This window comes from Lottia gigantea (genome assembly GCF_000327385.1).
Source record: "Lottia gigantea unplaced genomic scaffold LOTGIsca_14, whole genome shotgun sequence".
In the NCBI taxonomy this organism is placed as follows: domain Eukaryota; kingdom Metazoa; phylum Mollusca; class Gastropoda; family Lottiidae; genus Lottia; species Lottia gigantea.
Window position 1 is genome coordinate 511,781 of NW_008707617.1, and position 16,349 is coordinate 528,129.

The window sequence follows — 16,349 nt, forward strand, 5'->3', positions numbered from 1 at the left end:
AACAATCTCCATCACCACCAGAATATAATTGTACACTTGGTCACTACTGTCCAATTGGTAGTGGTCAGCCAGTAATGTGTGAAACAGGTTTCTATCAAGATGAAAATAGTCAAAGTGTATGCAAGATTTGTCCAGCTGGAAGGTGAGCATTGGTTTTTTTATACCCCAACACAAAGTATGAGATGAACGATTTGAGAGTAATTCCCCTTGACTTAGTAAAAATGCTTGATGGAACTTGGTATGCATGTATATATTGATGGGATCTCAGTACAGCAATTAAAGTATGAAAATGAAACTGCCAATAATGAAAAACCATGCTTATGATAATGGCGTCAATGATTTTAATTGATATCAATTGATATACATGTATTCATACATTCTGATAGGGTCAATATCCATCATGTCACAATTGATTTATAATTTGAGATTATTATCTATTTCAGTTACTGTGATCCAGTTGAAGTAGGAAGTATAACTGGAGATCCAGATACTGGTGTAATTATACCAACAGATTGTCCATCTGGTTATTACTGTCCCTCACAGACTGGGGTAAAGACAACTTACCCTTGTCCTACTGGTACTTTTAGTAATCAAACATCAATACAAACTGCTGATCAATGTTTACCATGTACTGGAGGCTACTACTGTGATGCTCCAGGTAAGTCAATCAGAATTGTTTATGGATAGTTGTTAAATTATTTTGTTTTTTTAATTAGCCAAAATTATTCAAATTTTAGGAACAAGAGAAAGTATATGAGCATTTTAATTACTGATAGCAAAAAGTTGCACATTATGGCATAATTCAGAGATGGTGATCATGTATGATTTTGATCAAAGTCTGGAATGCCATTTGTTAATTTGTTGAGTTTAGTTTTGTAATTGATGGACAAGTTCTAGTGAATACCAGTTGTCTCTGTTAACAATGTGTTTTGTGAAAAGTTTTGAACAATAAGTTTGGTCATGTGTAAAGAAGGCATTACATAGCATTATAGCAGAGTATGACATAATATTTTTTTTATCTCTTTTTTATAGGTCTAGTAGAACCAAGAGATGTATGTAATGGAGGATATGTTTGTACTGGTGGTGCTAATACTTCAACTCCTACAGATGGTACCACAGGGTACATCTGTCCACCAGGATATTTCTGTCCACGAGGCTCTGACCAGGGTGTTAAATGTCCTGCTGGTACCTTCAGTAATCAACAGCAGCTAGAGAATGTAACAGAATGCCAGCAGTGTCCACCTGGAAAATACTGTGCTGTTGATGGTAAGCTTCTTGATGTTAATTCACCAGAATCATCTGGTAGAGCATGCATTTGCAAGACTTCATCTGCTGAAATGCTTAAATATTGTTTTTAATTAACTTAATCTTAACTTGTAGGATTAACAAGTGTCTCTGGAGACTGCTTGAGCGGTCATTATTGTACAATTGGTGCTATTGTCCAGAATCCAATTGGTCAAGCTTATGGAGACTATTGTCTTGCTGGTCACTTCTGTCCAGTTGGCACTGGTACACCACAACCATGTCCAAGAGGAACATTCTTACCTGATACTGGACGATCAAACATTGCTGACTGCCTTGATTGTCCAGGTGGAAAGTACTGTGAACAAGAAGGAATGACAAATGTAACAGGTTAGTAACAATAATATAAACTTTGTGCTGTATTGTTCAAATCTTTTAAGTTTCTAGTGTTCATGTGCATTCCTAATCATTTGAACATTGTTGCATTCGAATATATTTTGTAGCTGGTGTTTAACATAAATGAGCTACACATTATGAAATATTTTCTTAAATAGAGAATGTTTAGTAAGAATGTGTTTGTTTACAATATATACTGTTGATTCTAATTTACAATTGATGTATATAGGTGATTGTGATGCTAGTTACTATTGTGATAGAGCTAGTAACTCTAGCAGTCCAAATGATGGTGTAACTGGAGATATTTGTCCATCTGGAGCTTATTGTCCAATAGGATCTTCTGCTCCAATACCTTGTCCTGATGGTAATTTCTTTTTGTTCTTTTTGTTCTTTTTGACGTCAGTAATCACAAAGGACCTTACGTGATAAAGCATATATATTGGGATTATTGAGGTCATCAAACACTTAGTTTTAGTGAAATTTAGGAACCACAGAAAAAAAATTGGAATGGTGCAAATTGATGCTATCAGTGTCCTCGATCCACATACAAAATTTAGAAAACCTCTTTACAAGTTGTTGTTTACTTATTAAAAAATACAACAAATATAAAATACATATATTACCTAACATAAATGAAAGTAGCTTCTGGTTCATAGAAAAGAGTATCAGTTATGATTCCACAATAAAACTGATTAAAACCCATTCACCCCCAAATTGTTTTCAGCAAAGCCAGTTTAATTTGACCTTAGGAACATATCACTTGAACACTGATTTACTATGATATCTAATTATAGGTACCTATATGAATCATACCTTAGCCAGTGAATGTGAACCATGTCCTGCCAGATATTACTGTGTTAATAAAGATCGTTCAGATGCTTGTCCTAAAGGCAGATTCTGTCCACCAGTTACAGGATTCAACATGTCACTATGTCCTAGTGGGACATACAATCCTACAGTTATGTTAATGGAAGAGTCTGAATGTACCCAGTGTGATGGAGGACATTATTGTTCTACACCAGGATTAGTTGCTGTTTCTGGACCATGTTCAGCAGGCTATTATTGTCAATCTGGAGTAGATACAGCATCACCTAACAATAATAATACAGGATATGGAGGTAAAGTAAACACAAATGTAACAATTTTAGTAATGGATTTTCAATTACTTCATATATGCAGGGACAAAGCAATATGATAATTTTCTGACTTTACAATCTGATTTTTTAATCCATTTTCTTTTTTTTAAGGTGAATGCCCAATTGGTCACTATTGTCCAGAAGGTACAACTAACCCATTAGGATGTCTAGCTGGTACATATACAGATATTACTAATCAAGCTGAATGTTTCACATGTCCTGCTGGTTATTATTGCTTGGCCAATTCAACAACCTATACTGATACTCCTTGTCCTAAAGGTTAGTAGCTTTGTCCAGAATGTTCATTTAGATTTGTCAATAAATATGGTCATTGCCAAACCTCAAAAAGATTTTCATGCTTCTATGAGTATGTAATGTACATTTTGGAAGAATACAATGCAAAAGAGCACTTCTTATAATTTGGATTTGACTTCTCCTGACAACAGCTGTATTACAGCAGAATTATCCCACTGACTCTAAGTTTTCCCCCTATGTCTTCTTTAGCTCAGTATGATGTAGAATAAAAGTTATAAGCATGAATTCATTTCTAAACCGTCAACCAGATCTCAAGTATCAAAATTATGCATCATACTGTTTGCGTTTTTCTGGATTTTGTGTATAAGATTTTTGTTGATTTTAGGAGCCTACTGTTTATCAGGAACTAAAACAGCTAGACGATATCCATGTTCATCAGGAACTTACAACAACCAAACTCATAGTGATAATATGTTTGACTGTCTACCTTGTCCAGGTAACTATTTAGTGCATCAGATGAATTTTGAAACATTTTCTCTGGTTTTCCCTTTGCTTTAATGCACATTGAAAATATAATTAGCTGTTTATGTTGTACTGTGTTTAAATCCATGGATGTCAAAGACTAAGCATCACCACATGGCATGGCGTTTTTATTGCCCACAGAAGAGCAGAATAGTCAGTTGAAATAAGGTTACATCTATGTGTTTAGGTGGAGAATATTGTGATGGGGACGGATTAGAGATACCAACAGGTCAATGTGCTGCTGGGTGGTTCTGTTCAGGTGGTGCTTTTAGTAATAAACCTTCACCTGTAGTCAATACCACTAATGATGACAATACAACATGTCCAATATATTCATTACAAAATACTGGTGGAATATGCACTCCAGGTAAGATTTTATATTGTAAAAAACCAGTGACATATATCAGCCTACTTACGATGACCACCTTTCTCCAATAATACCTCCGTTCTAGCATCATTGAAGATCCCTCGATTGAATGAATGACTATCATTTCAGGAACCTACTGTCCAATTGGAAGTTCACAACCAGTGCCATGTCCACTGGGTCAGTATTGTGAGATACATGCTCTGTCAGAACCATCAGGTGATTGTTATGCTGGTTACTATTGTAATGGTAGTTCAACAGTTCCTGATCCACAACCCTGCTCTAAAGGCAGATACTGTCCAAATGGAACACTGGTTGAAGAACTCTGTCCACCAGGAACATATTCAGGTAAAGTAGATATTTAGTTTGTTTGAGTATTGCATTGCATAAAAGTCTTTGAGAAGTGGAACTTTTTTGACATTTCTGAATTTTAAACTTCTGTCTATGACTTTTAGGAGGCATAGGTTGCATTTATGAATACTTAAGTAAGAACTACACGTATTGTTTAAACCATTAAAAAAACCAAATCTTTCTCATTTTAGACCGAGAAGGAAATGTGAATATCACAAACTGTTTACCTTGTGATGCCGGTTACTACTGTCAGGAATATGGTTTGTCATCTCCAAACGGTCCATGTGATGCTGGTTATTACTGTCCAGAGGGTCAAGAATCACCTAGACCTGTCAATCTGGCTTGTAGTCCAGGGCATTTCTGTTTATCTGGTAGTTGGAATCAAACTGGCTGTCCATCTGGTACTTATCAACCTCACTGGAAGAAGAGTGATTGTGAAGCTTGCCCAGCTGGTTCCTATTGTAAAGCAATTGGTAAGAATATGTTGTGATCTTTTGAGCATACATAATATAATGTTGTGTTGTATATGGTAGCATGATATGTTTTATGTATGGTTTGGTGGGAATTCAAGGAACAAGGTCATGGTCAAGATCTTGTGGTTCTGGTAGAATTCTCTTGGCTGGCTCAGAGAAGAAACTGCAATACTCAGAAACAGTAAGCATCAGGTAATTTTTTCTCTTACACAGGAGATTATGAAGTTTTGGATGATGGTAACATGACAACAAGTGGTAATTTCTCTGGAAGATACAGAAGCTACAGAGGTGTATCAGTACCCTCCATCTGTCCACAAGGTTCATACTGTCCTCAGGGTACTCAACATGAAACTCAGTATATGTGCCCTCCAGGTAGCTATGGTAACAAAACTGGATTATCCACAGATTCTCAATGTACACCATGTGATCCTGGCTCTTATTGTGCTGGAGAAGGTAAGATGAAATTTCATAAAGGATTCTGAAGCTGAATTATCTGAAAGATGGTATCCAACATCTGATTTGAATTCATGTTCAATCTATAAGCTTTTATCCTTTCAGGCTCAGTTCAAAACACCTTATTTTTAAACTAAGGTCCCCTTTATCATATCCCCTGGTTCATATGATCTTAAATTTCAGGAAATACAGAAACATCAGGGCAATGTGCTGCAGGATATATATGTACACTTGGAGCGTACAACTCAACACCAACTGATGGGGTAACAGGTGATATCTGTCCTATGGGTAAATACTGTATCACTGGTAGTATCACTGGTTTAGGGTGCCCTGTTGGAACATTTAGTAACCGAACTGGTTTACAATCTTCAACAGATTGTACCGCCTGTACACCAGGTCATTATTGTAGTACAACTGGTTTGACAGTACAATCTGGTACTTGTTGGGCAGGTAAGCTTGTCTTTGTTTCCTTTCTGTACTTTGTAATCTGGGTGCTGGGAGTAGAACCTGCTTTTGGCTTCGATATTTTTCATATCCAGTTTCCCCTTTGTCAGTACGGTAGGTTGGAGAGACTGGCTCACAAAAAGGTATCTTGTCACTTTGATGTACGAACCTGAGACCCTAAAACATGTTATCGATATAATATCCAATTGCTTTGCAGGTTATTACTGTAGTCTAGGATCCAGAGAGCCATCACCTATAGGAAAAGTATATGGTGATATCTGTACTGCTGGTTATTATTGTCCTAATGGTACATCAACACCCAGTCCTTGTCCCCCTGGAACCTATTTGGATCAAACTGGTTTAGGTGATATAAGTGATTGCATCAACTGTAGTCCAGGTAAGTTATACTGTTTGAATTAAAAATCATTATTAACCAGACGTATCTTTGACTCAAAAACAGAAGCAAAAACTTTAGAGTGTTGTCATCATAGGTAATGCAAGAATGCAATCATTTGATAATTCATTTGATGCATGAGTATTTGTTTTTGTTATAATGTCTTTCAAATCTTTGATGATGTTTATTTCTAGGTAGTTACTGTGAGACTTGGGGTAAGACAAATGTAACAGGTCTATGTTCTGCTGGTTATTATTGTACATCAGGAGCCAATAACTCTATACCAACTGATGGGCTTACAGGTACAAAATTCTTTCTCAATTCAGAATGACAGGCTGTAGCTTAGTCTATTAGAGCTTGAATCTTAACACCATGTTCTTGATTCTGTTGGCTGTAAGCTGAAGAGCTGCAATTTATTGATTGCAACTCAATGTTAAAGAGATTCATGATGCAACAGCTGATAGAGATCAAAATTATCCAAACACAATACTTTTAAAAAATCAGATTTGACGAATTGTAATCGGCATTTCAAATTACATTTATTCAGGTGATATCTGTCCAATTGGTCATTACTGTGAAGAAGGATCACCATCTCCCACAGCCTGTCAGAATTCAACCTACATGAATCACACTGGTGCCTCTAGTTGTTATACATGTCCAGCTGGTTATTATTGTGTCAACCGTGATTCAGCGGATGTCTGTCGTCAAGGTTATTACTGTCCAGAAGGTACCGGTGCAGACTTACAACCATGTCCTACTGGTACTTTCGGTAATACTACTGGTCTTTCCCAACAATCAGAATGTACATCTTGTAGAGGTAAGTCATCATTTTTTGGTGATTTTTTTCGTCAGTCATGGTATAGCTGTGCTAATACCACTTGGTGAAGCTAATGGTGATCCTGGTGATAATGCTGATTTTGATACTGCTTCTGTTGCAAGTGCTGCTACTGCTGTTTCACCTTGAGCTGGTATTGATGATTGTGGTGCTGCTGTCCTTGCTGCTGCTTGTGATGATTTTACTAATGCTGCTGTTGATATTTGTGCTGATGCTGCTGTAATTTAAACAGAATGAAAAATTGAAACGATTTGCTATCTTATAGGTGGAGAATATTGTGGAACACCTGGTTCTCCAGATACAGATGGACAATGTCAAGCAGGATTTTATTGTGAAGTGGGAAGTGATACAGCCACTCCATCAGATGGTACTCCTCATAAGGGAAATGGTGGTGAATGTCCACCTGGTTCTTATTGTCCTGTGGGTTCTGTGTTACCAACATCTTGTCCATCAGGAACTTATACCTCCATATCTAGTAAGTTCAGTTTAATTAGCCTTTTAGACTCTCAGGTCTTATGGATGCAGATAGATATATGGTTGGTATTTGGTGACAAGCTTGTTTGATGCTATTTAGGAACAGCTTCTGCATTGGGAAAGTTTGGACAGATCAGTCTTGATTTAATCTTTCAACCACAAGAGGTAGGTGTGCATATGTATTTAGTAATTCTCTGTATGTATGCCATTCTTTTTCAGGAAAAGGAGCATGTGATATCTGTGTCAGTGGTTATTACTGCCTGGTCAATACCAGTGACCCTTACATCTCACCATGTCCTAGTGGTCACTACTGTCCACCTGGTACTCAGAATGATATGCAGTACAAATGTCTGGAAGGAACCTACAATCCTAACACTATACAAACATCTGCTACATCATGTTTGATGTGTCCATCTGGTCAATATTGTAGTGGTCAAGGTAATAGCCAACCCACAGGTAACTGTTCTGCAGGATGGTTTTGTTCTGGTGGTGCTACAGAGTCTCAACCGATAGTCAATGGTATGTTTTATTTCAACATGTTATTTACCAAGCATGAGAATTTGACCGTATTGAGACGTTTGCTTTTGTTGGGGACTTAAGTGAATTAAGATAAGTATTGCAAAATGCCGTTCATAACAATCATGAGTATTAGAAATTCTTGGAAAAACAACAGAAATAACTTTGATCCATCTTGATTTTAGAATACATTGTAATTTCAGGAAACTTTACAACTGGAGATATGTGTACTTGCCCTGATTATGATGTAACTGGTGGTAGATGTACACCAGGATCATATTGTCCTCCAGGATCATCAGCACCTATCAACTGTGATTCAGGATCTTATTGTGATGCTTTTGAACTGTCAACACCAACAGGTAGGTAATTTACATGTAAGAGCTTTGGAAAATCGGATTTGGTCTTGTCTTTGATACTTCTCAAAAGAAGATTTCTGGCCTGTCTCTATGTATCAGGGTCAATATTTGTGCCATGCAGATTTCCTGTCCATCTTTTGTGGCTCCTGAAATTCTAGAACAACTTGGTGTCAAAAAGGTACATACAAGGTTTGGAAAACCACTCTGGGAACTCATTAATTTATGAGGTTTTGGAAACTTTTTCAGGTTTATGTGAGGCTGGTTATTTCTGTCCTAGTGGTCAGAAGGTATCAAATCCTGTAGATAGTATTTGTACAAGTGGACACTACTGCCCAGAAGGATCTAGTGTACCTTCAGCTTGTCCTATCGGTACCTTTTCTAATTCTACTGGTAATACTAATGTTTCTGATTGTAAGCCATGTACACCAGGTAAGTCCTAAAATATCCATTGTCACTTATAATTTTTCTTTACATGAAATTCTGATTTTTTTTTCGATTGAACTTTGTGGAAAAAGTTATGCCAAAAGTTAATGATTCATCTTAAGACATATCATGACCATTGTTAATATTTCAGGTTATTATTGTGATGGATTAGGTTTAGTACAAGTAACAAATCCTTGTGATGAAGGTTATTATTGTCCAGAAGGACAAACAACAGCTGCTCCAGTAGCCTTCATCTGTCCTCAAGGCTTCAATTGTCCAACAGGATCAGATCAACCTATTATGTGTCCTAGAGGTAAATATGTAACTTTTTGAAACAAAATCAAAAACTTAAATGCCATTATATATTTGTGTCCATTCTTGAGACTAGTAATGAAATGTTAAGATACATGTACTATGATTTTTTTTGTCTTTTTAAGGTTTTTACCAATTTTCGACAGGCATGGGTACATGTGACCAATGTCCTTCCAGATTTTATTGTGATCCTTATGAACTTGGTAATACTACTGGTATTATTAATCCTGTAGACTGCCCAGTTGGTCATTACTGTCCCCTCAGTACAGGATATAAGTATACCAATCCATGTCCACCTGGTACATTTAGTAATACACCAGGTTTTGAATCTAGTGGTAAGTTTGATTATGTTTCAGACTCCAATGGTTGCTTATTTATCCATTTCATTTATTTTCAACCCTTTGAACAATTTATGCTTATGAATGCTACACGCTGAAGCTGAGGAAGATGACAATAGAGGCATAATCACAAAGCTGCTACACAGGCCACATGATTTTTTCAGCTGTTAAATTAAACCCGAAACTTCTAGTTGTATTTTACTTATTTCAGTTGAATGTGAGGAATGCAGTAATGGATATTATTGTGCTCAATCAGGACTAACAGCACCAGAAGCCAAATGTTATGCTGGTTATTTCTGTCAGGGTGGTGCTAGTACTCCAACTCCTACAGATGGTACCACTGGTAATATCTGTCCTGAAGGCTCATATTGTGAAGAGGGATCCGTTTTTGGTAAGTAGAGAAGCAATTCATATTATCTTTATAATATCTTTATGAACATTACAGACACATCATCTCTCATAGATTATCTTACGAGAATATAACAAAAAACTTTCACATGAAGATAATCTCATCTAATTTCTTATAGACCAACTTGAGAATCCAATCAACCATCTTGCAAGTTATCTTGCGACCATGTTCTACAAAAGACTCTTGTACAAAAAAAAATCCCGAGACAATCCGTTTACACACCCTGCTAAACATGTTATTTATTGAAAAGGTGATCTCATTATGTATTACAGGAACTCAATGTCCTCTGGGTACCTATAATAATTTTACTGGTTTAAGGTACGCTAATGAATGTATACCATGTGACCCAGGGTATTACTGTCCATCACAAGGGTTGATCAAACCCTATGCAGAATGTACTGCTGGTTATTATTGTGAAGTTGGATCTCCAGAACCAGCACCTGTTGGACAGTCGTATGGTTATTTATGTCCAGTTGGTCATTATTGTCCACAAGGTACACCAGTGCCTGTTCCTTGTAGCAAGGGGACATACCAACCACAACAAGGTAAAACTTTATCATAAATTGCTATGAAAAGATTAAAAATGTTGGTTTTTTGGGGGACTATTTTTGTTCATGACATTCACCTAATATCTAATGGAAATTTGTCAGCATTTGAATTGAAGGATTATGGATTTGATGGGTATGTATGATTTGTACTATACTATGTTTATTACCAGGGAAGAAATTAGTAACATCATGTATAAACTGTGACCCAGGCTACTATTGTTTACAAGATGGTAATGATACAGTTACTGGACAATGTTTAGCTGGATACTATTGTACTAGTAAAGCACAAATACCAAATCCTACAGGTAGGTTTCATCTCTTTTATGGGTAGCTTTTAAGTTAGGATAGTTAACTAGATGATGGTAAGAGAAAAGAAGAACTTGAAAATCTTCTAAGCCAGTTGACTTATTCAACACGTGTTAACAGAATAATAAATTTTTTATGGGGCTTCTCAGGCATCCCTTTTGGTATCCTCTGAATGCTAGTGCTAGTGGGAATTGGGGTTATGAGATGTGCAATGTATTCTTTAACCGAATTTGGTTTCCTCTTTTTTACAGATGGAGTAACTGGAGACATCTGTCCAGTTGGTCACTATTGTGCAGTGGGTTCAATTCAGCCAACATCTTGTCCACCAGCAACATTCATGAACCATACAGGAGCTGCAGCATGTGATCCTTGTCCAGAAGGTTTCTTTTGCAACAAAAATGATGAAGCTACACCATGTCCACAAGGATTCTACTGTCCACCTGGAACAGGAAGTAATTACCAAGCATGTCCTGTGGGTACTTTTGGTGCTACCGATAAACTTACCAATGAAAGTGACTGTACTCAATGTATTGGAGGATCATATTGTGCCTTACCTGGTCTGTCTGAGCCAACAGGTCCTTGTGATGCTGGTTTTTATTGTGTGTCTGGTAAGCATATGTTACTTTCATAGATATATTGATACTTAGATGAGTGTTATGAAATGTATGTCTTAACCATTAACCAATCAAGAATTGCAAAAATTTGAAAAAAGGCATAAAAATTACCCATAAAAAAGCCAAAACAGTGACTCATTATGATTATCTGCCAAAAATTCTTCTGTTATCTTAAGAGAAACACAAATATACTCTGTTAAGAAAAGTTTCAATAATCCTTGCCTATATCTTCTGTAAGCTCCACAAAAAACTGATGTTCTTTTATCATATTATCATTGAATATTTTTCTCAAAAATTTGTTTTAGGAGTAAATGTGGCCACACCAAACAGTGGTATAAGCCATACAGGAGTAGGTGATCGCTGTCCAGCAGGGTCTGAATGTCCACTTAATTCTACCAATCCAATACCATGTAGTCCAGGAAAATACTCACCAACTGATACTATGGCAGCATGTTATATCTGTCCTGAAGGTACTGTTTAGAAATATATATCCATCTTTGTAAAATGATTATACTGTATTTTAAAGAAGTAGCTATACCATCTGGGCCTTGGCTCAACTTTTAGGCACTGATCATTCCCAGATTGTCTGAGCCCATTTACAGATGGATGGATTGAGGGCTCTGGAATTTTGCATACTGGTGGTTAAAACACACAATTACCAATTTGATGTAGCCAGCATAATGATGGATATGCTAAGGCACTGGCTGGGCTACATCTTGAATAAATATGATAATTCCAGTGATTTCAGGCAACACATTTTCACTGTAATTTGTTGTGTTTGTAGGATATTACTGTGAGAATGAAACTATAACACCAGTTATCTGTCCTACTGGTCATTATTGTCCACCAGCTACTGAATTTAATTACCAATATCCTTGTCCACAGGGTACCTTTAATAATGATACAGGTTAGTACATTAGTATTGTTTAAATATTTTGCGGGATATACAGGTATCTGAAATATCCTAGTCCTTTCAGATATATTATGTCTCAATGTTATTAATCCCTTAAGACGTCTCTGGTGTCTCATGACATTGCCAAATGAACAGACTATGGGGCTGCTTCATCAAAATCAAAATGGCGGAGAAAGATATAGATGGGAAAATTTTGAATGTGACATATCTGCTTTCATGCCATTCAATTGGGGTCAGAATTACTGGAACAGATGTAACATGTTCAAACTCTACAATCGAGCCGCACCTATTACTTTCATGTCTTGTTGCAATTGAACTTGTGTGTTATAAAAAGAGTAGGTTAATGCTGTAGATGTTCTGGTAACGTAGATCTGAACACTGTTACTTTTCTATCTCTTCAGTATCAGTATCAATTACATACTGACAAAGTAGGATGCTGAACATCATTTTCTTGATCATATTTTAGGAGCAGGAAATAAAAGTGAAGATTGTATTGAATGTCCACCAGGATATTATTGTCAGGGTCAAGGCAACACTAATCCAACAGGACTCTGTGATCCTGGATTCTTCTGTACAGCTGGATCAATGCACAAACGACCCTTTGATCCTGGTTTCCTTACTTACATCAATGGAACATCAAGGTAAGATCATTTATATTGTCCTGCAGAATTAAGAGCAGGTAACATTATGTTGGCTTTTTTGTCCTTACAACTTATAGAAATATCAGCTTCAGTATCATGGTTAGCCAACATGAATGGCTAAGGACCACCTGGTAAAAAGGATTCTTGTGAACCCAAGTTTTTTCTTTCTTTCTTTTAGCTAAAGATGCTTCAAATCTTCTGATTGTGATAGAAAATAATCATAGGAATACTGTATCTGATATAACACTGGAGCATTCTGTTAATCTGCTAAGTAACACATAACTGTTGAAAGTATATCTACAGATTCTATTTCTGTTTCAGTGATCTGTATTCCAATAACACGTGTACCCCAACATGGGATTGTGTATGTATAGAATATCCTATGACTACTGGTGGTATTTGTCCAATTGGTCACTATTGTCCTCTTGGATCTCCCAAACCAAAACCATGTGATGGTGGCAAGTTCTGTGCTTTACCAGGTCTTGAGACACCTACAGGTACCATTTTTTTGAAATGATTTAACTTTCTACTGAATTTATCCATATATGCATTCTTTCAATCAAAGAGAATCTGAATATGAATGATTTGAAGAGTTGTGTGCTGCAATTCAGCCTATTTACAGGTTCAAGGTTAATTCTCATTCCCACATTCAACCAACTGATTCTTTTCAAATTGACTGTAATTAGGACAGAAAAGTAGGGCGTAAAACTCCATTCATTTCATTTCATTTAATATTCCAGGAAATTGTTATAGTGGATGGTATTGTAATGGAACTAGTTCAGTACCTAACCAATATGTATGTCCTGCTGGTCATTATTGTGTAGAAGGTACCAGTATCCCAGAGACTTGTCCAACAGGAACATATGCCAATACTTCAAATGGTGCTCAACTATCACATTGTCAAAACTGTACTGCTGGAATGTATTGTCAAGGTATGCTTAAAAGTTAAAAACATTGGCATCAGAAACCACTGGCTATATCACAAGATAGAACTAACTTTCAACTATCAATTCAACTTTACAAATCTGACATCCTCTTACAGCTTTCAGATTCAGTCACCAAATCATTCTTAGGAATTAGATTAGCTGAAGACATATATGTAGTTGGTAGTGAGTTGGATTCTAGTATGTTTCATGATTAGATGTTAAAGATTCTAGAATAAATTCTGATGCCAAAGCCAATCCATGCTTTTCATATGTTGTCATGAGTCATGTTGTGTCATTCATACAACCACATAATGATCTCTAAACACATATAGTTAGAATTATTCTTCCCAAAGTGCTAACGCCATACACAATTTGATTTCAGGACTAGGTAATATAGTACCAACAGATTATTGTGATGCTGGTTATTACTGTCCTGGTGGTCAACAGTCTAAAACACCGGTAGATTATATGTGTCTACCTGGACACTATTGTTTAGTGGGTTCAACAACACCGATAGTCTGTCCTAATGGTACCTATCAATATAACAGTGGACAGAGTTCTTGTGAAGATTGTCCTGCTGGATATTATTGTGATGCACTTAATGGTAAGTTTAATAGACAAGATTATTTTTAGACAATTAGATTAGCTCATTTATCAAATTCATTAGTAATTTAGGAAATTAAGGAAATAGCATTTTTGTTTTTAATTTTAACCTATACCTAACCTTTATTAACCTTTGAACAATATCTCTTGGTCAATTGACTGGTCTTTGAATCAGCCATACATGGCAGAGAATTCAGCTTTGTTGACTTGGAGGTAAAGGCAAATGTCATTTTATTATTGAACACCCAGTGCTCAAAGTGTCATATCAGTTCTGCCTTCTCTCTCAGTGTATTTATTTTGCAGTTAAAATTGGGAAGAAATTGCTTGCAATGAGCATCAAATCTGCTCAAAATCACCCAGCAATTGGTTTTATTACCAACTATCATTAACATTTTTAAAAATTATAAAGGAACCTTTCTAAAAAAGTAGTTGATATAGTGGCATGTTAGTTATAGTTATTAGTTATCCATAAAACAATAGTTATTCTATATGTTGTTATTCTATATCTTGTTATTCTATATCTATAACTAATTATTTTCCAGGCAATATAACTTATATTAATGGTAAATATCACTTGTTTCGTTTTTTTTATATTTCTCAATTTATTTCTGTAGTATTATATATGTAGAAGATAAAATACTAATACTGATTCCTTCATACATACAAAGAAATTGTCAATTTGGGGACAAATCCTGAATATGCTTAAATCAATATGCCAAAAATCAAAATAAGAACTTAAAAGGCCTTGCTTCAATGGGACAAAGAGCCTGCTTGTGCTGTATGCTGTGTTTACTTAATCCTCAACAGCTTGATAAAAAAAAAACCCACTTTGTGTCACTGTACGTGTGCATTTGATGCTGTTGGCTACATTATTAGCCAAATAAAATGAAGGAACACAGGATGTTTAGTCCATTTAATTTGATTTAGGTGTTCCTGTGGCCACACCAACACCATGTCCAACAGGATATTATTGTCCATCAAGAACTGTAGCAGCTCAGTTTAATCCATGTCCACCTGGTACTTATGGTCCTGATGAGTATTATAGTCAGATTGAGAACTGTACAAGCTGTCCTGGAGGACTATATTGTGAACGCAGTGGTTTATCAGTACCTACAGGAGAATGTTGGGCTGGGTACTACTGTACTGGTAGTGCTGATATACAAACTCCTATTGATCATTTAGTAAGTAAACTTAAAGCAAATTCTTTATCTGTCCATACAGCAAATATAACAGAATCAATATCCAATAATAATCTAAAAAGATCATGGTATACTGTGGGTAATTGTATATATGCAGCTTTATGTGCTATTGAATGACAAACCCAGATGTCCTTTGCTTACTGCTTTGCAATTCTAATTGCTCACAAAGTTCCTTAGAATAAAGCTTTTACCCATCTGATCCTTTTAGTCAAGACTTTGATAGTTCTCATGATCACCACTGGCAGATTTTTCTTCATGTCATTATGTCAAATGACTTATTTCTTTCCTACAGGTTGACCATAGTAACAATATAACATTTACTGGTAATGACCTATGCCCAGTTGGTTATTATTGTACTAATGGTACCAGTTACCCACTACCATGTCCTATTGGTACATTCTCAACACAACGCCAAGTCACTAAACCAGATGATTGTGAACCATGTCCGAGGGGACGGTACTGTAATATTGCTGCTTTTACTAAAGTTTCTGAAGCACCATTGTGTGATCCTGGGTAAGTAATATGATATGTACTAAACAATTTTGTTTATAGTTACCCGGTAACTATAAGGTAAGTTTTTTTATATACAAGTTGTAATTGTAAATATTTTTCATATGTTCATAGTTATATCTGTATTGGTGGAAGTACAACAGCTACACCAAGTGATGGTATTGAAGGATATTTGTGTCCACCAGGTCATTTCTGTCTGGGTGGTGCTCAGTTTGAAGAAGGTTGTCCTATAGGAACATTCCAATCTAACTATGGATCTGACAACTGTACTATCTGTCCTGTTGGCTTTATGTGTCCTGACATGAACATGACTACACCACTACCATGTAAAGAAGGTAAAAATTTATAAATTATAAATGGAGAATTTCTTCTTTTGTGATACCCAATACCAGGATT

At 36.1% G+C, this 16,349-nt stretch overlaps 1 protein-coding gene across 1 annotated transcript; it reads left to right on the forward strand.

The window, feature by feature from the left end:
* Positions 1 to 8,763: 8,763 nt before the first annotated feature.
* LOTGIDRAFT_111611 (hypothetical protein) lies at positions 8,764 to 12,719 on the forward strand (the record flags this gene model as incomplete). Its single annotated transcript, XM_009049614.1, has 4 exons — positions 8,764 to 8,947; positions 9,072 to 9,285; positions 10,012 to 10,238; positions 12,541 to 12,719. The coding sequence occupies 4 exons, from the start codon at positions 8,764 to 8,766 to the stop codon at positions 12,717 to 12,719; spliced, it is 804 nt and encodes a 267-aa protein (XP_009047862.1).
* Positions 12,720 to 16,349: the final 3,630 nt, after the last annotated feature.